A 27,500-nucleotide genomic window follows, 5' to 3' on the forward strand; every position below is an offset into this window, starting at 1 on the left:
ATCCTTATGGACCCAAGGCGAATCTTTACAGTCCGAACACTGTGTTTGATGTTAGAAGTAAACAAATCGAAACTATTTATTTAGAATATAAACTCAGATTGTACTTGTTATAGTGTCGGTCTCTCAGCCAATCAGAACATGCTGTTCTTGGGCGAATGATGGATCATTGTGAGAGAAATAAAAAAAAAATAAAAATCAGACACATTATTGTTTGAATAACTGGGGAAATAAAAACAGTTCCTGATTGTACACTCAGAACTGGGATCTGTTGTCAATATAACTGTGTGTGTGTGTGTGTGTGTGTGTGTGTGTGTGTGTGTGTGTGTGTGTGTGTGTGTGTGTGTGTGTTCAGACCTCCCACATCTCTGGGAATGTAAACAAATCAAACCTTGGACAGATCGAGCTGCGGTGTGGACCCGTGTTCCAGCTTCTGCCAATAAAACTGCTTTTACTGTGTGTGTGTGTGTGTGTGTGTGTGTGTGTGTGTGTGTGTGTAAGAGAAACAGAAGTAAACTAGAACACACACGGCTCACACCAGTTTGTCAATAAAAATCTCCATCATCTGAATAGAATACAGAACAGGGATAGAGAGCAAGAAGATTACGGTTTAAGTGGACACTGAAATAATTTCACTGTGTGTGTGTGTGTGTGTGTGTGTGTGTGTGTGTGTGTGTGTGTGTGTGTGTGTGTATGCTCATATATGCGAGCAAAAAACTCTGAATAAACTCAGCCCACACATCAACAAGCCAAACCCAGAGAAAGCTAGAAACAAACTTTCTTATTCCTTTAGAGCTGAAACAGCACATAAACAATTCCTGAAAGATTATCATTTAAATACACCATGGTGTCTGATTACGCCTTTACAGCACTGCGTCTGATTACCTCTTTACAGCACTATGTCTGATTACCTCTTTACAGCACTGCGTCTGATTACGCCTTTACAGCACTGTGTCTGATTACACCTTTTCAGCACTGTGTCTGATTACCTCTTTACAGCACTGTGTCTGATTACGCCTTTACAGCACTGCGTCTGATTACGCCTTTACAGCACTGTGTCTGATTACAACTTTACAGCACTGTGTCTGATTATGCCTTTACAGCACTGTGTCTGATTACGCCTTTACAGCACTGTGTCTGATTACACCTTTACAGCACTGTGTCTGATTACGCCTTTACAGCATTGTGTCTGATTACACCTTTACAGCACTGTGTCTGATTACGCCTTTACAGCACTGTGTCTGATTACGCCTTTACAGCACTGTGTCTGATTACACCTTTACAGCACTGTGTCTGATTACACCTTTACAGCACTGTGTCTGATTACGCCTCTACAGTATCGCGTCTTATTATGTCTTTACACCACAATATCTAATTATGCCTTTACAGCATGATTACAGCTTTAATAACATAATAAATGAAGGGCTAGAGAATAACACAGGGGAGTGTGTGTGTGTGTGTGTGTGTGTGTGTGTGTGTGTAAAAGTAACAGTACCGATAGCACAGTCCGGTCCAGTCCAGTTCTCATCACAGGTGCAGGTTCCGCTGTCGCTTTGGAACTTTCCGTGACCAGAACACTGTTCAGGACAGAGGGCTTTCTGCAGCTCACAGCTCGGGCCTGAAAACCCGGCGTTACAGTGACACACACCTCGGATACACACACCCCGGCCTGAACACGATGGATCAACACAGTCCACTGAGAGAGAGAGAGAGAGAGAGAGAGAGACAGCACAGACACAATCATCATGATTAAAAGAATAATAGAAAGAAAAAATATATAAATTTTATGATATGGGGTGGTATCAAAAATACTTTGTTTGCCATATCTGCTGCAAAAACCCTAAACTGTGTGTGTGTGTGTGTGTGTGTGTGTGTGTGTGTAAGACCTTTGTGGAGACCAAATCCGCCCACAAACAAAAGAATATCTACCAATTCTGACCTTGTGGGGACTTTGGTTAGATGTGGGTATAGCATGGCGCTAATTAGCACCATTCATTATTACGTCAATAAAATGTCCCTCTTAAGTGTATAACAACAAACATTGTGTGTGTGTGTGTGTGTGTGTGTGTGTGTGTGTGTGTGTGTGTGTGTGTGTGTGTGTGTGTAAGAGAAAGATTTGTCTCAACTCAAGAGAGTCCAAAAACTCCTATCTTGTTATTCTACTAGTGATATGTGTGTGTGTGTGTGTGTGTGTGTGTGTGTGTGTGTGTGTGTGTGTGTGAGTGTGTGATGGCTGATGAGTCTTAATCAGGCCATTGACCGCCGGCCATTTCATTAGTCCCAGAAAACACAATTCACTCACACTTAATTACATTAACCCCTCCTCCTTCTGTTTCAGTGTGTGTGTGCACGAGAATGTGTGTGTGTGTTTGTGAGAGTGTGTGAGAGTGTCTGTGTGTGTAAGAGTGTGTGTTGTTACTGAGACAAATCAATGTTATTGAACAGCGGGAATGTTACTGTCCAGAGGAAAAAACTGTGTTGCTCACTTGGCTATGCTTCCATCTCTCTCTCTCTCTCTCTCTCTCTCTCTCTCTCTCTCTCTCTCTCTCTTTCACTCCATCTCTCCCCCCTTCCTCTATCATTCTCCCTCCATCTCACTCTACCTTCTTTTCTCTCTCTCCCTCTCTCTTCATCTTTTTTCTCAGTCATTGTGAATCTAACCATCTTGTCCTCAACACAAAGAAACTAGAGTTTTCTACAGTATATATACGCGTGTGTGTGTGTGTGTGTGTGTGTGTGTGTGTGTGTGTGTGTGTGTGTGTGTGTGTGTGTGTGTGAGAGAGAGAGAGAAATCGATGTCTCCTCCGACCCTGATGGTAATCAGCAGTGTGTTTGTGACACATTATCCACGTGTCCTCGATAGAGTAATGAAACAGACCATAATGGAGGAGCTGCTGAAGAGCTACGCTACACTTTCAAGCTGCTTCTTTCTCCAGGAGGAAACATGGATACCAGGTGCTTGCTGGCTCTAATTAACATGAAGGCGTTTTTTTTTTGCTCCTGTTCCAGGAAAAAGATTTATAATTAATAATGAATAACGTGTAATCACTGACCCCAGCGAGCATGCACAGGAGCACAGGGACTATTCATGGCAAGATGTACTCTGTGTGTTTCACATTACCTCAGCGTGAACTTCTCTGAGGGCTACACGAGCGGATCTGAACCCTCAAGACCCACACGGCTTCCAGTAACGAGACATGAAAATGTCAGGTCGAGGAGTTCATGTTCGAGAGCTTTAAAGAATTAGAAGAACCGTCCTAGGAACGTTTTCCTTCATCTCGCATCAGCTAATCACGTGGGATTTCCTGAGTCGTAGCTGAGCTGTAAGAAGTTAATTCATGCTCCTCTAGGCTTAGCTTCTGGTTACAACCCACAACTAACACACGTTAATCCTGCTAATCTGCCTCGCACTTCACCTCGCCGAAGTCCACTTGACTTTCAAGTGAGAAGAGTGGTGGACTTTTAGAGCAGAACCTCAGAAGCCTCAGGGGTTTTAGCCCAGTTCCTCATCAGTGCAGGATTGGACCAGTTTTATCATTTTACAGACTTTGTCACTTGATTTTTAAAGCCGCCACCTTTTTTATTTACTTTTCAGCAGATGCTAGCAAGCGATCACTGATCACTACAGCTTTCCCACAGTCTCACCACTCACCACTGATCACCAGTGTTCATAACAACCAACTACTAATCATTGTTGTTCCCAATAACCAATCACTAATCACCACTGTTTGTTTGCGATAACCAATCAATTGTTCTAAACAATCACTAATCACAATTAAATTGATTGTTCCTAATGACCACTCTCTGATCACTATTTGTCCACCAATTAAATTCTTGCACAACAGTGAGTCACAATAGTGAGTCATTTCAACTGTAAGCGTTCCCCAACTGATATGCAAATGATCACGAGGACGTAATGAATATGCAAACGAGTGGAGGACTGTTATCTGGTGACTTCGGGTGACTTTGGAAAGCGTGCGACAGGTTGCGAGGGTCGTGTTGAGTGCAGCTCGCTCTGACTCGAGGCACAGAAACACGAAACACTGCACAGTAAACACACTCAGGTCACTTCCACAAGGACGTGTTTATCATTCATTACAAAACACATCGGTATGCACCGACTGCCGGCTCGGCCGAGATGTGTTTTTGGGTGAAGATCGATGTTTTTATTTTTTTACATCAATCCCCAAATGTATTCTCGATGGGAAGACTTAAACAGAACTCAAGTTCGACTCTAATCTTCTAGTGATTTATTATTCTCCCTGTTGCTGCGGTTGTACAGAAAAAAAAACTAATTTTAGGTGATCAATACCATTTCAGTATGACTTTTTTTTTTTCCAGCTAAAACAATGATTAGCATTTCATCATGGCTAATTAGACCTAGCATGAAAACAATTCACTTATAGACCAGAAGGTGGAGAAGCACAGGTTTGTAGGTGTCTCTGGATAACAATCTGACATTAATGACTGAAGCTCTGGCCCTGGCTGCAATGGGAACAAGTGCTATGACACACAGTGGCAGGAAGTGGCAGGAAGTGATTACATTTCACACGTAAGCAATAATATCTAATCGTAGCCTTACCTTCCTCGCAGTTATCGCCCTTGTACCCGGAGTTGCACACACATGCGCCCATGATGCAGATGCCATGGCCTCCACAATGGATGTCGATGCACTGGTTGTTTGGAACGTCACATTCGGTGCCTTTCCAGCCGCTGTAGCACAGACAGCGCCCCCTGGAGTACTGTCCATTCCCACTACACAACACTGGGCACGCAGCTGCAAAGAAAAGTAAAATGCTAATAGATCAGATTAAATTTGATTAGATTAGACAAGAAAAAGCTACAGAGCTCATCCGCATCAATAGTTTATTTTATTTTGATTACACACAAATGCAACATGTTTTCACCCTGACCTTTGCTTAGTTATTGATGCAAAATGTAATTTATTTTGTCGCGTTATGTGACGCCATACTTAGCATTTTGTTACAAATCTTTGACCATGTCTGAAGGAAATATTGCTATCTTTTGTGCCTGAAAATGATCAGTAAGTTTGTAGTAGACTTGGCAGCTATGTGCTAGCTGGCTGCATTTAAATGGTTGTCACATAGAGGAATATTTATGTAAGAACAGCAGAAAACATTGTATTTAACATTAAAAGGACAAGTTTGTTACATTATGACGGTGTAATTTACTCATAAATTGCACTTAATTGAAAGTGATGCTAACTCCAACTCTTCTTTTATTCTTAGCTTTAAAAACAGCAAAATGTTGTACAGTATTTATATGTAGATATAAATGTTCAGTGGAGGTGAAAACTGTCAAAGTTTTTCAGAGACACATGCATGTTCCTTTGGCTTTTAAGACAAACTAATGTTGTAATGTTGGACAGATTTTTTCTCCAAACATTCAGATCAAAAACTTTGCTGTTCCTCTTGTAAAACTTGCTGAAGATGTTCTTCACTAGTTGGAGATTTCTTTCTTGTGATGAAGTTAATCTCAGAGCAGTTCAGTAGGATTTAGGTGCGGTGACTGGGCAGGTCGTTCTATGATAGTTATCACTCCAGACGTCTGTCTGCTCTCTAAATAACACATACAGAACTCAGACGTACGCTTTGGCTCATCGTCTTGTTGTACGGTGAAGTCTGTTCCAATGAGTCCAGACGGAACTGCATGGTGCTGAAGTACGGAATGAGAGCCGTGTTGGTTCAGGATTCCTTTCTGGAATCTTCTCTGCTCCAAAACAACCCCAAACCATTAAACTTCCACTTCCATGTGTGAGTGTGGGGGTGAGGGAGTCTGATTACATTTTCTCTCATGTTCTCCTTCTCACACAAGTTCCTCTGGTAGAGATAAAAATGTCCTATTTGGACTCCACAGAACTTTCCTTCACTCACTGTGCGGTTTTGCCTTTTACATGCATGTGTCTCTTGAAACCCATAAAAAACGTATGTGCTTCCACACTTTTCACATATATATATATATATATATAAAGCATGATAAACAGAAAGTACAAAAAGGCCAGAACAAGACTGATCCGTTTAATAGAGGTCCTATTTAAGCATGATAAGTAAAATACACAATTACAATTTAAACATTAAAAAATTTACAAATAAGTGTGTTCTTCTTTTTCTTCACTTCATTTCTTCATTTCTTCATTTATTTATTGACTATTTTAGAGTTTTGCAGGAACGATTTGTTCAGTAAAGCGTTTCTTGTAATAACTTACATTAAGTAAGTTACATTGAGTTTTTCATCCTATAAATGTTACAATTACGTAAAATCTTCATCTTCCAGTGCTCTCACTTAAAGATAATAGCAATACTGCTGTCTTTTATTAAAAAAATTAAGGCTACATTATATTCCAAAACAACGCTCAATGAGGATGTTCCTTGTTTAAGACTTTCTGCATTAGTGCACTCAGACTGTCAGCGCCGGCTGCAGCTAAAGGCGTACAAACCTTTGCTTTTTTTGTGGATTATTTTTTCTTGGGTGACTCATTCACCGTCGGTTTTGAATTGTTGATAAATAAATTGTATTTTTTTCTCAGAAACAGAACGGCGTTCTCAGATCTTGACGCAAGCCGTCTCACTAATAACATCCAATCAGTAGAAGCTCTGCTAGGCAGCTGCACTCCATCTGATAACAATCTGAAACCAATTACGACATATGCGTGTGTGTGTGTGTTACCTCGTGAACAGTCAGGCCCAAGGAACCCTGGGAAACAATGACACGTTCCTGAGCGACAGTCTCCGTTGCCATGGCAATTGTGTGGACACTCTGTCACAGAATCTGTATGGAAAAATTGAAAGACAAAGACAAAGAGAATGCATTAATTGAGGAGGTCCTCTGTGTGTGTGTGTGTGTGTGTGTGTGTGTGTGTGTGTGTGTGTGTGCGTATGCATGTTCTCAAGAAAGCTTTGTAAAGCATGTGAGGTTTTTGAGGTCTTTAATTAAATGTCGCAGATGTGTGATGCAGCCGAAGCCGCATTACTTTAATGAACCAATCACACAGTTATTACTACCAATTAACACACAATAAAACACACACACACACACGCATACCACATACATATACCCACAAACACACTTACACATACACACACACATACAGCCTACGGGACGCTAGATACGGCTCAGTGGTCTCTAGATAAAACAAACACATCCTAATAAAAAGCAATGCCTGAAGTATCAAATAAGCTAATACCTGTTAAACACACACTAACACACACACACTCGCGCACACACACCGCTACGTGCACATTAATCAGCACGATGTTCTGAGACTCTATTAGTGGCCATGATTTCTAGACAGTTTGCTTGTCGTTCGATGTTTTATTTTCAAACCACCCCAAAACACAGTGATTTTTACCTAGAGCTAGTGCATGCTAGTTTTAATTTTACTCTTGTTTTAACCATACAAAGCATTTAATAGAAACGTTCCACTACATCTGAGGTAAAAGTTGATATTTTAGACAATTATGTCTCGTTTTCATGGTTACTGAGCCTGCAAATTCTCTCTATAATACCAAGTGGCTATGTGTTCGCTAGATGAATTATCATATTAATCATTCAAAGTCTTTCTGCCGTAATTTTGCAGCATATCTAAAGTAAATGTTGCTATTTCAAACAATTCTGTCTCATTTCTTGGCTTCTACATCTATACAATATATATTTAATAGGTTTATGGGTTATTTACTAGCTAGAGTTACATTGTATTAGTTACACAGAGACCTTTGGTAGTAATTTAGCATCTTATCTGAGCTAAAAGATAATATTTCAAACAATGAAGTCTAATTTACACAGTTAGTCTGTGTGTACAATGCCTACATACCACTTATCAGCTATATTATTATTATTATACAGATGCTTTTATTAAAAAAAAAATAGCAAATTGAGGTAAAAATCCATATTTAAGAAAGTTTTGTCTCATTTCTTTGCTTTTTGTAGTAATTTTCCACCAAATCTAAGCTAACAATTAATTAGAAACATAAATAAAAAATGTTTTCATTTCAAACAATGATGTCTCATTTTCACTGTCACATGTCTGTACATAGTCTATATTAAACAGGCTATGTTCTAGCTAGAAGATTCATTATTTTTTCACATGAAGTCTTTGTACTAGTGATTTAGCAACCTAACTGAGTTCTTAACGTTTTTTCAAATGATTCCATGATATTCTTCCATGAGTCTGTCTCATTTCTTATTTTCTATACCTTTCTAATGTCTATATTATAGAATTACTGGTTTATATAGTAGTGATAAAACTTCTTATTTTAGTCATATGAGGCCTGTAATGGATACAAACAAACCAACAAACAAACCAACGTATCTGAGGTAAATATCAATAATTCAGAATTTTTTTTATATCTACTGCACCTGTGCATTGTGTATAAAACATCATTCATTTGGTCATTTAGAGTAGAAGTTAGCAGACCACTTAGGGTTAATATTAATATTGCCAATTTTGTTTAATTTTTTTTTGTGTGTCTGTACAATGCCTATGTAATAGGTACACTGGCTATGTGCAAGCCAGACAATCATGATTTTAGTCATATGAAGCATTTTATAAGTAGTTTAGCAACTTATTTGTGGTAAATATTAATATTTTTAGACAATTCTGTCTTATTTCTCAGATCCTATACCTTTACAATTTCTCTATAATGCATATACTGGCTATGTGCTAATTAGAAAATGCATGATTTTTGTCATATAAAGCATTTTATAAGTAATTCAACAACTTATCTGAGGTAAATAGTAATTTTTTTTTAAGAATTCTATCTTATTTCTCAGCTTCTATACTTTTACAAAGTCTCTATAATACATATACTGGCTATGTGCTAGCTAGAAAATTCATGATTTTAGTCACATTAAGCTTTATAATGATGATTTAACAACTTATCTGAAGTTAAGGTTAATATATTGTTGCCTGTTGTATCTCTTATTTACACAAGTTCTCATTGACCCTTATGAAAGGCTAAACACAATCTCTAACTTTATTAACTTAACTTAATCCAAACATTCCTGATGCCTGATTCTGGCTATTTTAATCCTGATGCTAGTTTGATGAAAGACTTTTCAAGTAAGCATACAGATTATCTGTGGTGAATAGACCACCTGGTGCGAGTTTCTCTCAGGGAGAGCTTTATCTAAATGATTTAGCAGCACATGGGATTATGATTAAGCAACACATCCAGGACAGTAGTGATCTTTCCGACTTGTTTTGTCACTTTTGTTGTGTGCAAATGGCTGAAAATTAGCAGGCTTTCCTCAGTGTGTGTATTTACAAGCTGCCTAGCATCGAGATAACTCCCTAAATATCTGAGCTGTCTCAGGTATCGATGGTGTACAATACAATGTGCGCCACACACACACACACACACACACACACACACACACACACACACACACAAACATAAACACACGTGTACTTGTACGTGGTCTCGCTTCATTGCCGAGGCAACGAGGGGAAGTTATGACACAGTCTGTCGATATTTTCATTAAGTGGTGTAGAAAAGGGGTTTGACCAGAAGAGGCCAGAGTGACAGTGTAATGAAGTGAACCGCCCTGCCTGTCTTCTCGGTTATTACCGTGTTATTACCCCCTTTTTTCCTTTTTCTCTTTCTCTCTCTTTCTCTCGAGATCTCGCTTTCTCTTTTTCAACACACACACAATCAATTTTCATTTTCAAAAGGTTAACTTATTACACGCAGAGCAACGGTCCGGGAGCTATAGTCCCGCTGCTAATTTCCCTCCATGTCAGGGACTGGTGATCGAATCGAAGGAAATTACTCTGAACAAAAAAAGAGAGAAAGAGAGGGAACAAACGAATGAATGAACGAACGAATGAACGATAAAGCCTGTGGGTCACCAGCGCTTGGAAGCCTGCTCCAGCCTGCCAACCACTTAAAGTGGCGATCAATAAAGCTCTGATGAGCATTACACACACTCACCTGTGCGCACACACACACACACACTTCAGCCGTAAACCAAACTCAATAAAACAACACGTTGTGTCCATAAATGCTAACCGAAGTTTGGAGCACGGGGATAACTCCTAGCGATCCTTTATTATCAGCCGTTATGAAAAATACACACACACACACACACACACACACACACACACACACACACACACACACACACACACACACACACAGAAGTAATATTTTCTTGTCCCTTTTCTAAAACTTCCCCTTTGGACACTAACGTTAGTGAAGCTAGCAGAATCACACTAGCACTGTTCCAAAAGTCTGAAGGTGTTGAAAAGACAAAAATGCTGGAAATATGTAACTGAAGAACGCCAGCTCTGTCATGCTAACTCCAAACTTCATCTTACAACGTTGGATAAAATGATAGATAGATGTCTGGTGGTAAAATAAACAAGCAGTGGGATGCTAATGTATAGCATTGCCTGTGTGAACTAACGCTAATAACCATGGGAAAAAAAAATACAAAATAAAAGCACCACATGAACAGTGCTAAATAACGCGTTATGTTTTGACTAGTTATCGTTCATTCGTTTCATCATTGATTCGTTCGTTCCCTGTCTTTCTTTCTTTTTTGATACTGATGCTAGTATCACTTTACAATTAGCCACCTTAGCCAATTAGCTGTAAGTTAAGCTAACTTTTTCCTCATAGGTCACAACCTAAAGGATGCTAATAAGTGTACACATGAATAAAGGAGATTGTTTTCTTGAGCTCGGTTCTCCTCAGGAGCACTGAGGACGGGACTTGGAGATACCAGAGAAGAAGTGAAAATGAGAGACAGGAAGAGAAAGGTCTCACCGATAATGATGGTGTTGTAGGAGACTTGCTCGGTGTTCTTTCCGTCATTGTAGAAGGCCAGGTGCCAGATCCCCGAGTCGAGGAAACGGATGAACTCGGCCTCATGGACATTCACCGATCTCGCTCTCCTCAGGGATCCCTCCATCTCCACCAGGCCTCGCTTCTCCTTCGAGATCAATCGGCTGCCGTCCAGCAGCTCCACGAAGTCGTACTGCACCACATGACAAAACAGAAGAATTAGCATAACTTCAGAATCTATTAGAAAAACATCACGATCCACATGGGCACAAACACTAAACGACTAGCAGCACTGCTAGGCAACTTGCGAGCTAGCTAACATACGAAGTTAGCGTAAAAATGACATACAAGCAAAACATAGCGTGATGTTTAAAAATGCTAACACACACAAACCCACACACTCAGAGGTGCAGAAGTTCCTCGTAGTTAGTCACTAATTCTGCTAACAGTCAGGTCTAATTGCACTGATGTGCTCGCTGCTATGTTACACAAATAAGCCTTTCATTTGCATGTAATTAAATGTACAGTGACACATACACAAACATGCACACACAAACACACACATACAAATTTTAATTTATGCTATTATACACCATACTAAGTTTACACACCTGCTCTTAAATACACACTTTTACCTCAGTTTTACCTCAGATCAATTTGCCTAAAGCTTCTTTAGCATACCACTCGAGCTATGAGGCTAATGATGCTAACAAGTACAGCTAGCAAACAAGTTTAACTGGCAACTGCAACGTGTGCTAGGCTAGCATTAATTTACTTATCTAGCATTAACTCGTTTTCTCACCCGCTAGACTAGCTTTCTTACTCACTAGACTAGCTTTAACTCACTAGACTAGCTTTAACACACTAGACTAGCTTTAACACACTAGACTAGCATTCTCACCTACTACACTAACTTTAACACACTAGACTAGCATTCTCACCCATTAGACTATCTTTAACACACTAGACTAGCTTTAGCACACTAGACTAGCTTTCTTACCTACTAGACTAGCTTTAACTCACTAGACTAGCTTTAACACACTAAACTAGCTTTAACACACTAGACTAGCTTTATCACACTAGACTAGCATTCTCACCCACTAGACTAGCTTTAACACACTAGACTAGCATTCTCACCCACTAGACTAGCTTTAACACACTAGACTAGCATTCTCACCCACTAGACTAGCTTTAACACACTAGACTAGCTTTAACACACTAGACTAGCTTTAACAAACGTGACTATCTTTAACACACTAGACTAGCTTTAACTCACTAGACTAGCATTCTCACCTACTAGACTAGCTTTAACACACTAGACTAGCTTTAACAAACTTGACTATCTTTAACTAACTAGACTAGATTTAACTCACTAGACTAGATTTAACTCACTAGACTAGCATTCTCACCCACTAGACTATCTTTCTTTCTCACTAGACTAGCTTTAACACATTAGACTAGCTTTAACTCACTAGACTAGCTTTAATACACTAGACTAGCATTCTCACCCACTAGACTATCTTAAACTCACTAGACTCGCTTTAAGATGTATAGAACAGGGCAGAAGTCGGTGTGTTTGAGGTTCTTCAGAGATTTTTAAGAGGCTCGATGACTTTTAAGTGCTCAGTGAGGAGCTCTCTCCTGCCTTCTGATAAACTGACTAAAGGAAGAGAAAGAGAGAGAGAGAGAGAGAGAGAGAGAGAGAGAGAGAGAGAGAGAGAGAGAGAGAGAGAGAAACAGATCCACAGAGAGCATCATAGAGATAAAGCAGTGCTGAACTGAACTACACAGAACATGAGCGACAAACCAGAGGGAAACAAATAGAGAGAAGGGCAATCAGAGAAAGAGAGAGAGAGAGAGAGAGAGAGAGAGAGAGAGAGATAGCATGAAAGGGAAATAGTTAGGGGACATGAGAGAGACACAAAGAAAGATAGAGACATAAAAGGGACATAGAGAAAAAGAGAGAGAGAGAGAACGGAACATAGAGAAAGGAACATAAAAAGAAAGACAGAAAGAGGGAAAGGAGCATAAAGAGAGAAAGATAAAAAGAGGAGAGGGACATAACAGAAATAAAGATAGAGAGAGGGAGAGAGGGACATACAAGAATGAAAGAGAAAGAAAGTGACATACAAGAAAGACAGACAAAGGGAACAACAGATAAGGATAGAGAGAAAGACAGAGTGAGATACGAAGAGAAAGAGAAGGGTTTGCGGAGGGAGGGAGAGATACAGCAAGGGTTGGAGGGAGGGAGAGATGAAGTAAGAGAGGGAGAGAAACAGAATCTTGTCTGCGGTCGAGTTTTTTTGTCTCTGTCATTTCACACAACACATTTTTCTTATCTAAAAAAAAAACTCCAGAAGAAAACGAGACGGAGGAAACAGACGGAGCCGAGCGAGAGAAACGACGCCGTCTCGACCTGCAGAGGAGTCTGCAGACTTAACTCCTATCTCTTATCCCTCCATCCATCAATATCCCTTCATCCCTTCATCCCATCCTGCTGTACAGCCTTAAAGAAACCTATTGATTTATCCAGAGTAACTAAAGGGACCGAGTGGCACCAAGCAGCAGGGGAAGTACTGGGTGTAGCCAGGCAGCTCCAAAAGAGCACTGGGTGGCACCCAAGCAGGACCAAGAGGCAGCACAGAGGGGATCCAGGCAGCACCGAGGGGTACCAAGCAGCCCAGAGGAGTATTGAGTGGCACAGAGGGGCACTGGGTGGCACCAAGTGCCACAAAGGGACACCATGAAGTACTGAGTGACACAGAGGAAAACTGGGCAGCACTGTGGGGCACTGAAGCAACACCAGATAGTTAGCACCTATCTTGTTAGCACCAAGTGCCATCGGGAGTCATCAAACAACACCTGTGTGTGTGTGTGTGTGTGTGTGTGTGTGTGTGTGTGGCCAGACGACTGACAGCACTGACAGCTCCGCCCACTCACTACTTGGGTCCCACAATGTTCCACTGCACTCACTAACATAGCTTTGCTAGCTTAACTTTAAGATAGCTCGAAGTTGACTGCGTGTTTGTTACCCGTGTGTGTGTGTGTGTGTGTGTGTGTGGGTGTGTGTGTGTATGTGTGTGTTACCTGTGTGTGTGACGGCGGCAGGCCTTTACGTCCATACACTCCGACAAGGGCGTCTTTCTGCAGCGAGATGTTGAACTTGAGCGACTGTGGCTGATCAATGAAGAGCTGAGAACGCCAGAACATTCCGGGAGGAACATCCTGCACCGCCCGTCTCCCCACATCCACCTCACCTGTGTCTATAGTGTTATTCTCCTGAACATACACACCCCCTTTACCTGCACAGAGATAGAAATTATATTTATTAATATTGTTATAGTGTATAGTTTATGACCAGAATGTATAGTGTATAATGTATAGTATATAGTGTATAGTATATAGTGTATAGTGTACAGTGTATAATGTATATAGTGTATAATGTATAGTGTATATAGTGTATAATGTATAGTGTATATCATGTATAGTATATGGTGTATAATGTATAGTGTATATTGTATTGTGTATATCATGTATAGTATACAGTGTATAATGTATAGTGTTTATAGTGTATAATGTATAGTGTATATTGTATTGTATATAGTGTATAATGTATAGTATATAGTGTATAGTGTATATCATGTATAGTATAGTGTATAATGTATAGTATATAGTGTATAGTGTATATCATGTATAGTATATGGTGTATAATGTATAGTGTATATTGTACTGTATATAGTGTATAATGTATAGTATATAGTGTATAGTGTATATCATGTATAGTATATGGTGTATAATGTATAGTGTATATTGTACTGTGTATAGTGTATAATGTATAGTATATAGTATATAGTGTATAGTGTATATCATGTATAGTATAGTGTATAATGTATAGTATATAGTGTATATCATGTATAGTATAGTATAATGTATAGTATATAGTGTATAGTGTATATCATGTATAGTATATGGTGTATAATGTATAGTGTATATTGTACTGTGTATAGTGTATAATGTATAGTATATAGTATATAGTGTATAGTGTATATCATGTATAGTATAGTGTATAATGTATAGTATATAGTGTATATCATGTATAGTATATAGTGTATAATGTATAGTATATAGTGTATAGTGTATATCATGTATAGTATATGGTGTATAATGTATAGTGTATATTGTACTGTATATAGTGTATAGTGTATATCATGTATAGTATAGTGTATAATGTATAGTATATAGTGTATAGTGTATATCATGTATAGTATATAGTGTATAATGTATAGTATATAGTGTATAGTGTATATCATGTATAGTATATAGTGTATAATGTATAGTATATAGTGTATAGTGTATATCATGTATAGTATATAGTGTATATCATGTATAGTATATGGTGTATAATGTATAGTGTATATTGTACTGTATATAGTGTATAGTGTATATCATGTATAGTATAGTGTATAATGTATAGTATATAGTGTATAGTGTATATCATGTATAGTATATAGTGTATAATGTATAGTATATAGTGTATAGTGTATATCATGTATAGTATATAGTGTATAATGTATAGTATATAGTGTATAGTGTATATCATGTATAGTATATAGTGTATAATGTATAGTGTATATTGTACTGTATATAGTGTATAATGTATAGTATATAGTGTATAGTGTATATCATGTATAGTATATGGTGTATAATGTATAGTATATAGTCCGTGGCTACAGTGTGTGTGTGTGTGTGTGTGTGTGTGTGTGTGTGTGTGTGTGTGTGTGTGTGTCTCATGTCTAGCTCGCTGGCTTTCTAACCAGTTAAATAAACAGTACTGCTCAGTCCAGGACTCGTAATTCCCACACAACACAAAATCAAAACTGCGACTCAACACTCAGCTGCAGGTCATGTGAAGTTTTTGTGGATTCTGCTGGACAGACGTAATGCAGACACACACCCACACGTCCTGCTAAATGTGTACCCCAGCCCCGTGGTTTAACCCTGACCGAGCTTCAGAGAGAAAAACGCCTGGCTCTCTGGCGTGTCGTTCTTCAGAGGCGTTTTTTGGAACTGGTGCGCTATTACACACAGACGCTCGCTTCCAAAAAAAAAAAAAAAAAGATATGAGTCCAGTATGGAGACTTGTTTTCATTTTATGATTTATTTTACATTTTCTCAGTTATTTAGGGGGCCCTAATTTAAACTGGAGACAGGTCCAATCCTGTAGGAATCTTCTCATTATACCAGCTTTGTCAAGGAGTGGCCAAAAGTATTGGAACACCTGACTTTTCCAGCCATTTGATGTTCTTTTCCAAACCTTTGCCACAATATTGTCACAAAATAGTCTTTGGACGCTGTCGCATGAAATTTTCACTTCATTTTAACTAGGAGACCCGAACATGACAATGCCCCGGTGTACAAAGTCAGCTTCATGAAAGCATGCTTTCCATGGAAAAGCTGGTGTTAAAGATCTCCGCAAGATCTAGTAGAAGAGTGGAGGGTATTGCAACAGCGAATGAGGAATTTGATGTTGAACTTTAACTTTAGCAACTGATTCAGACTCCTTTATTTGTTAAAATCTTTAAAGTCTTGTTCAGGAACAACCATCGAATTACTTTTCAGTGTGTGATGAAATAAAAGAAGAGTTCTTGGTAGACTTTTTTTCTCTTTGTCTCTGTATATTGCATTACGGGAGACAGACGACTCTGAGCTCATGTGCTCACTAATGGAAACCAGCTGGCATTAATACACCATTAATTATTCCATAAAGCGCTTAGCATGCTAACGCTAACCAGCGGTGCGGCGGCGGCAGTGCTCCATCCCACTGACTCCAAACGTATCTTAAAATTTTATAGCGGCTTTGGTGTAACGTTTATTTTAGAGTGAACCTCTGATCCGTCTTATTTATGGATGTGCTGATCTCAGCGATGAGCAGAATAAACAACTCAGAGGGAAATGGAGCAGCAAAACCACTTCCCACCAGCTTCCTGTTCAGCGCTAAAGAGAAACACATCACTCAGGCGCCTGCACAAAGTCTGCAAGGAGAACAATGTTTCAGGGAAGGAGGAAAAAAGGACAAAGAATGAGAGCTGAAGGCTAGGAATCATCAGGATCATCAATGTTTACCATAGACACCTTCATAACCAGGCTACAGTACACACTTCCAGTTTTTCAGCTAGCATAGAGCGCTAATCTCCACAGAATTATCCAGTGATCCATTTTCTTTCTCTTTCTTTCTTTCTTTCTTTCTTTCTTTCTTTCTTTCTTTCTTTCTTTCTTTCTTTCTTTCTTTCTGTGATCCCAATTTGTTTGTTTATGTTTGTTTATTTGTTTATCTTTCTTTCTTTCTTTCTTTCTTTCTTTCTTTCTTTCTTTCTTTCTTTCTTTCTTTCTTTCTTTCTTTCTATTCTCAATTTCTACAGAGTTAATTTACACGTACTAGCATCATGCTAAACGTTTCTTACACGTGAGCTGGAAGAAGCAGCGAGTGAAGACAGGAGCTCATGCGGAGCGTGAGAACGGAGAGGAACGCACCATCTGTGAAGGTCTGATCAGCAGCATGGTGTCGCTCAGAGAGAGGAGAAGAGCGAGGGATAAAAAAACGAGTGCCAGGATGATGCACAGTGGGAAAAGAAAAAAAAAAAAACAGGACAAAGAGCAACTCGACATTTGGGAGTTTTAGACGTTCGCTGGCCACTTCAACTGTGTGTGTGTGTATATGTGTGTGTGTGTGTGTGTGTGTGTGTGTGTGTGTTTCCTCCTCTCCATAATTCCATCTTTCTCAGTGATTTTAAAATTGCATCTCTCTCTCTCTCTCTCTCTCCCTTCTTTTTTTTTCTTCCTTCCTCTCTTACTTTCACTTCGGTCTCTTTTTCTCTTTTCAATTTCTTTTTCATTTTCATCTTCCCTTGCTGCTCTTTATCACTCCATCCCCACTCGTATCCCTCCTTCTTTTCCTCTACAAGCCTCTATTTTCTTTTGTTTATTTCCCGATCTTCACGCATCCTTTTTATTTTGTCTTCAAACCTGTTCAAGTACAGAGCATCACTTCACATAGTGTGTGTGTGTGTGTGTGGGTGTGTGTGTGTGTGTGTGTGTGTGTGAGAGAGAGAGAGAGAGAGAGAGAGAGAGAGAGAGAGAGAGAGTGTATGACATCAGAAGAGAATAATGGCCAGACGTAATCTAGCACTCCGCACTTTTAGCAAAACCGCCACTAAAGAAGGCGAGGAGCGTGTTTAAATATTAACACCATCATTTCACTGAAGAAAGGGATGATAGAAGGAGATAGAGGGAGATAGAGAGAGAGAGATAGAGAGAGAGAGAGAGAGAGAGAGAGAGAGAACAGGACACACAAGGTGAATGAGAAGTTTTCGTTTTCGAACGCTCTCTTGCTAACGACGTCACAGCATGAAGCTAAACGCTGAGCAAACACCCGAGTCTGAAGTGACAGAGAGACACATTACTAACACAAACATCTCTCCATCTCTCATTCCCTCTCCCTCATTCACCACTTCCTCTGCACATCCAAAAATCTCTCCCTCTCCTTTATCTCATTATTCTGCATTCCCTCGCTCCATCATTCCACTCTCAGAGTCCTATCATCCTCATCATATATATATATATATTATATAAAGAATCATAACTATTTAAAAAAAACTATAAGTATCTATCTATCTATCTATCTATCTATCTATCTATCTATCTATCTATCTATCTATCTATCTATCTATCTATCTATCTATCTACACAATAAGGCCAAAAGTTTGTGGACACCTGATCGTAACATTGGTATGTGCTTCCTTTTGAACAACTCATTCCACATGTAGTTTCCATGTGCTGTTATAATAAACTCCACTCTTCTGGGAAGATGTTCCACTAGATTTATGTGGAGATTCATTCAGCTACATGGGGGTGAGTAAAGTCAGGTAGTGATGTAGGTGAGAAGGTGAGGAGGTCTGGGGTGCAGTTTATAGCAGGAGATCTTCCACTCCAACATCCACATGTAAAGCAGATCTTCATGGAGCTGGATTTGTGCACAGCTGGCTTTGTGCATTTATGATTAAAGAGAAATAAAATTGTTTACTTGGAGGAAAAGAGAATTTCTCTTAATAAAGTTGTTACTTTAAACAGATGAGGACCGAGCGAGTTGGGACGCGACCCGGAGAAAAGAGAAGGTTTTATCTCAGCGTGATGGAGCTCCTAATCCCTGTGCTTACTGTGGATGTGGGAGGCTGTGAAAGCCGTGTCTCCTCCTCATGCACCTGCTGCATGCTGATGGAGATTTACTTCAATACTGATGGACCTGCTGCTTTATTTACATTAAACATGATCACAAGGTCTAACATTGTGTTTTTAACACATTTTATTCGGGTGGTGTGTGATGATTTTAACACATTAAACCGATCCTGACAATGTGGTGAAAGACAAACTGCAATCAGAGCTGAGATTTTTATTCCTTTTTAAGCTCCTGTCCTTCATTAATCTATCTTTTCAATAAATACAAAATAGAATAAATAAAAAGCAGGAACATGGTGACAGGATGCCAGTATGTTCTTTTTGTCAAGTCAAGATTTGCCAAATAAAGTAAAAAAAAAAAAAAAAAAAATAATATATATATATATATATATATATATATATATATATATATATATATATATATATATATATATATATATAGTACAGACCAAAGTTTGGACACACCTTCTCATTCAAAGAGTTTTCTTTATTTTCATGACTATAAAAATTGTAGATTCACACTGAAGGCATCAAAACTATGAATTAACACATGTGGAATTATATACATAACAAAAAAGTGTGAAACAACTGAAAATATGTCATATTGTAGGTTCTTTAAAGTAGCCACCTTTTGCTTAGATTACTGCTTTGCACACTCTTGGCATTCTCTTGATGCCTACTTTGAAGAACCTACAATATGACATATTTTCAGTTCACTTTTTTGTTATGTATATAATTCCACGTGTTAATTCATAGTTTTGATGCCTTCAGTGTGAATCTACAATTTTCATAGTCATGAAAATAAAGAAAACTCTTTAAATGAGCAGGTGTGTCCAAACTTTTGATCTGTACTGTATATATAATCTTTATATATATATATATATATATATATATATATATATATATATATATATATATATATGTACTGTATATAATAATAAATCTAAAATAATCTACATAGTTTTTCTATATTTATCAAAATAAAATTCAATTGTTTAAGATGGAAAGAGATAAGATTCCATTTCTTTCTTTCTTTCTTTCTTTCTTTCTTTCTTTCTTTCTTTCTTTCTTTCTTTCTTTCTTTCTTTCTTTCTTTCTTTTTTAATTTTTTAAGCATATAAAATAAAATGAAATTGTCCATGTAGGGACATGCTTAGATAATATAAACAATTTCTTTGTAAAAAAAAAAAAAAAATTAATAAATAAAAGTAAAAAGCTGCAGACATATTGAGAAGCCTGGAAAATTCATCTATTTAATTGTTTTAATTGGCAGCAAAACTTGTGAGAAGTACAGAGATGTCTAGGAGTCTAATTGATGTGAATAAGATACAGATCCCTGCTGAATAAACCTGATATTTTCACTGAGGAATTCGTTACGCTGAGGAATGAGAACGGCTTGGAGTTCTCTGTGCTTCTCGCTTGCTCTATAATAAATAGTGTGTTAGAGAGTCGGTGTACGATTTCCGACACATTTCTCACCGCGTATCTTTCCCCACGTTCACCCATTCATTTAATTCGTTTTCTTTCTGTCCCTGTTCATCTGTCTCCCTTTGTGTTTTTCAGACATTAGTATGGTGGCGATGTGATTTCTCAGCGTGTGTCTCGCTGCTCCTCCACTGCGTCTGAGGGAACATTAGTGTGTCTTTATGACTTTGTGAAACTCCCTCGTGTGTGTGTGTGTTTGTGTGTGATTGAGTGTGTGTGTATGTATGTTCATTAAAGTCAAAAGCTGAAAAAATGTCTGGCATGAGCCTTTCAGATCAAACATCTCTCAAAAAGCACCAGTGCATTATGTGTACACTTGAGTGTATTATCTATAAAACCAGCTGTTACAGTGCATCCTGGGACTTTCCAAATTATCTGTTCTTCTTTCTTGTGACTGATTGCATTAATATCATGTAAGAACTTTGTTTGTACTTTTGTACAAAAACTACACTATGGGGTTTGGTGAGCCAGCCAGGAGTCCCAACTGAATTTTCACTCAAAAACATTATCATGCTTCATGTAAAGGAGTTTTAACTTCCTCGGGATGTGGTATTGAAGAGGTGGAATATATAATCAAAGATCCATTACACAATTTAATTAATGATGAGCCAGCCAGGGAATACACTACATAGGCAAAAATATTGGGACTTTTCCAGGTATATGTGTTACCGCAAAGTTGGAGGCATACAATTGTATAGGACGTCTTTTACTTGAACTAGGAGACCCAAACGTCTTCCAGCATGACAATTCCAATGTAAACTAAACCAGCTCTATGAAGATCTGCTTTACATGGTAACATTGGAGTGAAAGATCTCCTGCTATAAACCCTACTGAACACCTTTGGGATTGATGTAAACACTAACTACACCCCAGGCCTCCTCACCTTCTCACCTATATCAGTGCTTGACTTTACTAACAGCCTTGTGAATCTCCACAAATCTCCACAACATCTAGTGGAACATCTTCCCAGAAGAGTGAAGCTTATTATCACAGCAGATGGGGACTACATGTGGAATGGTATATGATAAAAGTTAAATCCAAACAAACTACAGTAATTTAGACTGTAAAGAAAGAGAGAGAAAGAGATAGATAGATAGATAGATAGACAGATAGATAGATAGATAGATAGATAGATAGATAGATAGATAGATAGATAGATAGATAGATAGATAGATAGATAGAGATCAATTAAAATAAACCTGATTGTGTGAATAGAACAACGAATAACATTGCAAGCAGCGACACACACACACACACACACACACACACACACACACACACACACACACACACACAAAGGGAATACTCATACATACACAGCAAAGATAATGGATCTTCTTCCTTTTTTTCTCTCTCTCTCCATCCTAATAATGATAGATAGATGTGTGGTTGAAGGCCGTTATGATGAGACTGCTTACCGTAACGTTTTAGCACTTAGCCTGACCGCTATCCGCACAGCTGCCCTGATATATTACTGGACTTGACACTCAGTGTGTGTGTGTGTGTGTGTGTGTGTGTGTGTGTGTGTTTACCGTGCTCAGCTGACAGTGTGGTAACTCCGTTAGATGTTGTGCCGTCCGGTTTGACCTGTCCATTCTCGAACGCAAAATTATCCGTTTCCTGCAGCTGCCAGTTCAATCCAAACAGATGCATCGCTAAGAGTAAGAGGATTACAATGTTAATACAAGTCTTTATTACATAAAGAAATAACAATATTATTACCAACAAATAAATTCACATAATTTCAAAATAAAAGGGAAAAAACACACATATTGATAAATCGGTCCATTTCTTAAAAAATAAATAAAGTAAATCTGCAGGGAAATGCTAAGAGTCAATCTCTTTTTTTGTAAGATGAAATATATTAAAATCAACTAACAAAAATTTTATAAAAGCCAATCTTGTAGAACATATAAAGATAAGGTCAGTCAATTCATTAAAAAAAAAAAATTAAGTAAATAAATAAAAATAAACAAATTAAACACCAATCTGCAGGGACATGCTGAGACCCAATAGTCAGTATATACTGTTATCAATCAATTAAATAAATAAATACATAAAATAAAATGTGTTAAGAGATGCACAAAATGCCAAATAAATTTTTTTGTCAATATTATAAATGAAAAAGTAAGAAAAAGGATTAGGCTAATTTCTTAAAATAATAATAATAATAATAATAATAATAATAATAATAATAATAATACAATTTCTATCCTGTTCTCATGTAAATAACCAATTTTGCTTCCTCTAAAATGAAAGAAAACAGCTGACAAACAGATTTTTTTCTATTACTACACCCTGAACGTTTCATAAAATAAGTTTAAAAAATCTAAACAGCAAAACAGATCTTTTAATAAATCCAGCAAGGGCTTCAGTCCGACACGTGTAAAGGCATAAAATACAAACTGGGTCTGAAATCCTTCACTCATTTCACCAGTCACTGATCCATATACAGTACATAGCAGTCGAATTGACTTTATAGGTAGAAGGGAATAAAAACGAGTAAGCGTTGACTAAATTTGAACTCTGGTGTAAGAATCAGAGTTGAGAGTATGTTATGAATAATTTCCTCATAAACCTTGGACCCACCTTGTATTAGCTTCTGTGATGTATCATTTACCATCATGTTTATTATATACAAATATATTCAATATAAAAAAACCCGCTTATGAACATACATTACATCAGAGGAGCTTCCGTCAGCTGACTCCAGAGATAAATAAAATGGTTTTGGCCAAAATTCTTTTCCTGAGGAGATTTTATGTTAAATAATCCATCAGAAAGAGTATATCGAATGTTCACTCGCTATCAGAGTGAAATGTAGGCGATGAAGTCATTCTCTCAGAATTCAGATATCGCTAGAAAATACACAAAACGGGATACACTGCTCTACTAAAGAGAGGTTCAGATGGAAATGGAGGCATTAACTGTAATAATCCTGGGAATAATCCTCTGCTTTATATATAAAATAAAATCAAAGCCAATCTTGTAGGACGTATTGAGAGGAATCAGTTCAATTCTTTGTCAAAAATAAATAAATAAATAAATAAATAAATAAATAAATAAATAAATAAAAGCCAATATAGAGGGACGTACTGAGATCCCCAATAGTCAGTATATTCTGTATATTCTAATAGAGCAAATAAAAAATAAATAAAAAAGAATTAAAAAAAAGAATAAAATAATCCGCAGACATGTTCAGATGACCAAAAGACGATCAAAATGCTCAAACTTTATTTTAAATAAACATAAATATTCTATATAGAGTACTACACCATACTGATCCATATTGATCCTAAAGCTCAAAAGTAATAAGATCAGTCATTTGACTTATAAAAGTTACAGTCCATCAGATTCTAGCCTTCATCATGTTCAAAAATATCAACTGTAGGCAATCCCTAGAAAACAGCCCACAAGAGATACACTGCACTAGGTAGGAGAACAGGATCTCTTCCCATGCAGACATTCAGGCTTGATCTCCAGGTTCAGAATGGAAATGAGGGCATGAACTGCAATAATCCTGGGAATAATTCTCTGCAGAATGTCAGGATGAGCTAATCGTGGTTTATACGAGGTTTTCCACGCTGTACAGCAGGATAGAACACTGATCGGCCTTCTATCTAAACACTTCCTGTTAGAAGCTTTTACACATGGGTATTTTCTTCCCACAAGCCACCAGACTCCTCAATAAGAGACTGGACTGAACACACACTCACACACACTCAAACACCTTTGTTCAATTTCTTTCCACGAATAAATGCTGCTGAATCATCAATCACCAAACGTTTTTAGGTACAGTTCCATAGAAAAGGGTGGAAACACATTAAGCCTTTTATGGGTTCTGAGAGATGCATCGTGTTCCTTTTGTTTCTATTTAACAATGTATGAGAATTAAACAGTGTAGGAGTAAAGAAAAGTTCTGCAGAGTCCAAATGGGACATTTTTGTCTCTAGCAGAAGAACTTGTGTAAGACGGAGAACAGGAGAGAAGATGTGATCAGACTCCCCTCACCCCCACACTCACACATGGAGGTGGAAGTTTAATAGTTTGGGGTTGTTTTAGAGGAAGGAAGGTTCTGGAAAGTGGAAAGAATCCTGAACCAACACGGCTCCCATTCTGTACCTCAACACCATGCAGCTCCGTCTGGACTGCGGCTCATTGGAACGACTTCATCGTACAACAAGACGATGAGCCGAAGCGCACGTCTGAGATCTGTACGTGTTATTTAGAGAGCAGACAGACGTCTGGAGTGATATCTATCATGGAACAACCTGCCCAGACACAAAGTATTTTAGCTGAATGTTTGGAGAAAGGAACTGTCCGGATGCTTTGATAGATTTGTTTGGTCAAATGAAATCTTCAAAGCGTTCCATGATAAATTGAGTTTGTCATAAAAACCAAAGGAACTTACATGTGTCTCTCAAACATCATAAAACACTCCAGACTTTTCACAGCCACTGTACTTGTTTGTAAAGTTTATATGGGTTCCTGGAGGAACATCGCTTGGTTTCACTATATACGGTTAAAATGACAATACAGTCACTTGACTTGACTTGACACATGCTCCATCAAGCGCTTTACTTGAGCTTAAAGCAGAGCGAAAGAGAAAGAGAAAGAGAGAGAGAGAGAGAGAGAGGAAGAAAGGGAGAGAGAGAGAGAGAGAGAGAAAGAGAGACTCAGAGGTCAGAATGGACTTCCAGCTCCAGCCGTGATTGATGCCAGTTTTTTCTTTCTTGCTAATTATAAATAAGTGCTAATCAGAACAGGCAGACTGACACGAGATTCTTTTTTAATTACCCCACATTTAATTAACGACTCCGCAGCCTGTTGTCCGTAATGACGCTCCTGAGTCAGCAGCTCTGCGTACAACTAACGTCTGATGAAATTCCCATCAAACCAGCAAAATTCTTATAAAAAAAACAGTGGTGAGTGGAAAGACAGACTCAGATCCTGTGCGAGTTTTCACTCTTACACTGGAGTCGTCACTGTGGAACGCCATCTGGGTTACACAGACTTTATAAACTCAATGGCAGGAAATTATTCTTTTTACATTCTCTCTCTCTCTTTTTTTCTTTTTTTTTTTTTAAAGTATATAAAATTTTTTCCAGTGTTCTTTTATATTTTTTGCCATATTATAATTATATTATTATTAATTCAATTTCTTTCCCCATTATATGCTTACATTTAATATTTAATAATACAAATAATAATAATAATATTACCTATTTATTTATTATAAATATTGTACATTTTTTGGTTTTTACCCTTTTTTGCCCTTTTTTATTTATTTATTTTTTCTTCTTTTTTATATTTTAAACACCAATAATTTCCCCCTGATTTTATATTGTGATTTTTTTTTATTTTATCAATGTCTTTCCTCCTTTTTTGTCTCTTCTTCTTTATAGCATATAATACAAGTATTATGTAGTATAAAGTATTTCTTATTCATTGTTTCATTTAAAACAGGGATTTCTTTTCTTTTTTTTAATCACATTATTTCTCTTTTATACTTTATTTTGATGTAAATAGTCCATAACTATAATAAATTATTTATTTATGTTTGTATAAAGTGTAAATATAATCAAGGGTGTGTGTGTGTGTGTATAGTCAGGTGTGTGTACAGTAAGGGGTGTGTATAGTAAGGTGTGTATATAGTCAGGTGTGTGTGTATAGTCAGGGGTGTGTATAGTCAGGTGTGTGTATAGTCGGTTGTTTATATAGTCAGAGGTGTGTATATATAATCAGACACTGGATAAAATAGATCTTGCACTTTTCCATGTTTGACTTTTTCAGAGTATAATGAATAAATAAAGATGTGGATATGAACTGCATTGTGTGTGTGTGTGTGTGTGTGTGTGTGTGTGTGTGTGTGTGTGGGACTGCTCGATAATCCAGCCCTGTTTTGGACGACCTGTGGGCTCCTGTGTGAGGACTGTAACTGCATTAGTTGTGTGCTGAACGGTGCAATAAAAGCAATTCTTGGTAGTGGAGGTTAGGCTCCGCCCCTTTCCTCATGTGGTTTACAGTAGTGGAATCCCATGATGCCTCAGCAAATACAATCTTACACACACACACACACACACACACACACACACACACACACACACACACACACACAGTCAATAATCTTGAGCAAATGAATTTACACACACCACCATCCCTCTATCCCTCCATTCATCCCTCCTTCCTTCCATCCGACTCTCCCAGTTCAGTTCAGCTCTCTCTGTCACACAAACATGAAAACACATGCAACCACACACTTTCTCTGTCTCTTTCACACACACACACACACACACACACACACACACACACACACACACACACACACACTTGCAGGCAGCCAGACAGCGCCATGAAACTAATTTAGCGCGCCGCTAGCGAGCATCACATTGCATAACGCGACAACATGGGCGTCTGTACGGCTCCAAAACTCCCGCTATCGATTTTACAGAGAGAGAGAGAGAGAGAGAGAGAGAGAGAGAGATAGAGAGAGAGAAAAAAGTATTAGTTTTTCTTTCTTTTTTCTTCTTTTTTTTTCTTTCTTTAATTCTGTTTTGTTTGTTTGTTTGTTTCTTCCTTCCTTATGTCCTTATGTCCATTCATCACTCATCCCTCACTCTTCCCTCCAAGTTAATCATTACTTGAAAAAGACATATGAGAGTAACACTAAAGAATAGAAAGAATAAAAAAAAGAAAAACAACAGATACTCTCTTTTTCTCTCCCTCACACAGATGCCTCTTCTTCGTTCCTTTTCTCCCATGACCCCATCTCTCTCTCTCTCTCTCTCTCTCTCTCTCCATATGTCTCATTAAATTAGCATCCCGCTGCGTTAGCCGTATAGCCGAGCTCTTGCTACTCAGCACTCTGACCCAGACCTGAGCAGGGGGTTATGGGTAACAGGCCGCATCGATACGTCCATCAAGGAGACGACAGACCCCCTGTTGAGCAGATCGAGCCACACACACACACACACACACACA

The 27,500-nt window shown here is 38.1% G+C and overlaps 1 protein-coding gene across 9 annotated transcripts in view; it reads right to left on the minus strand.

Moving 5' to 3' along the window:
* LOC124376835 (teneurin-3) overlaps positions 1-27,500 on the minus strand; it is a 664,771-nt gene that overhangs the window by 87,822 nt on the left and 549,449 nt on the right. For all 9 annotated transcript variants that reach the window (XM_046836130.1, XM_046836154.1, XM_046836147.1 and 6 more), the window contains 6 exons: positions 22,052-22,174; positions 13,890-14,104; positions 10,785-10,995; positions 6,685-6,786; positions 4,580-4,774; positions 1,493-1,693 (listed from right to left, as the gene is read on the minus strand). In XM_046836130.1, coding sequence (XP_046692086.1) covers positions 1,493-1,693; positions 4,580-4,774; positions 6,685-6,786; positions 10,785-10,995; positions 13,890-14,104; positions 22,052-22,174 — 1,047 coding nt within the window. The remainder of the gene's footprint in view (positions 1-1,492; positions 1,694-4,579; positions 4,775-6,684; positions 6,787-10,784; positions 10,996-13,889; positions 14,105-22,051; positions 22,175-27,500) is intronic.

Source organism: Silurus meridionalis, chromosome 2, assembly GCF_014805685.1.
Source record: "Silurus meridionalis isolate SWU-2019-XX chromosome 2, ASM1480568v1, whole genome shotgun sequence".
Lineage (NCBI taxonomy): Eukaryota > Metazoa > Chordata > Actinopteri > Siluriformes > Siluridae > Silurus > Silurus meridionalis.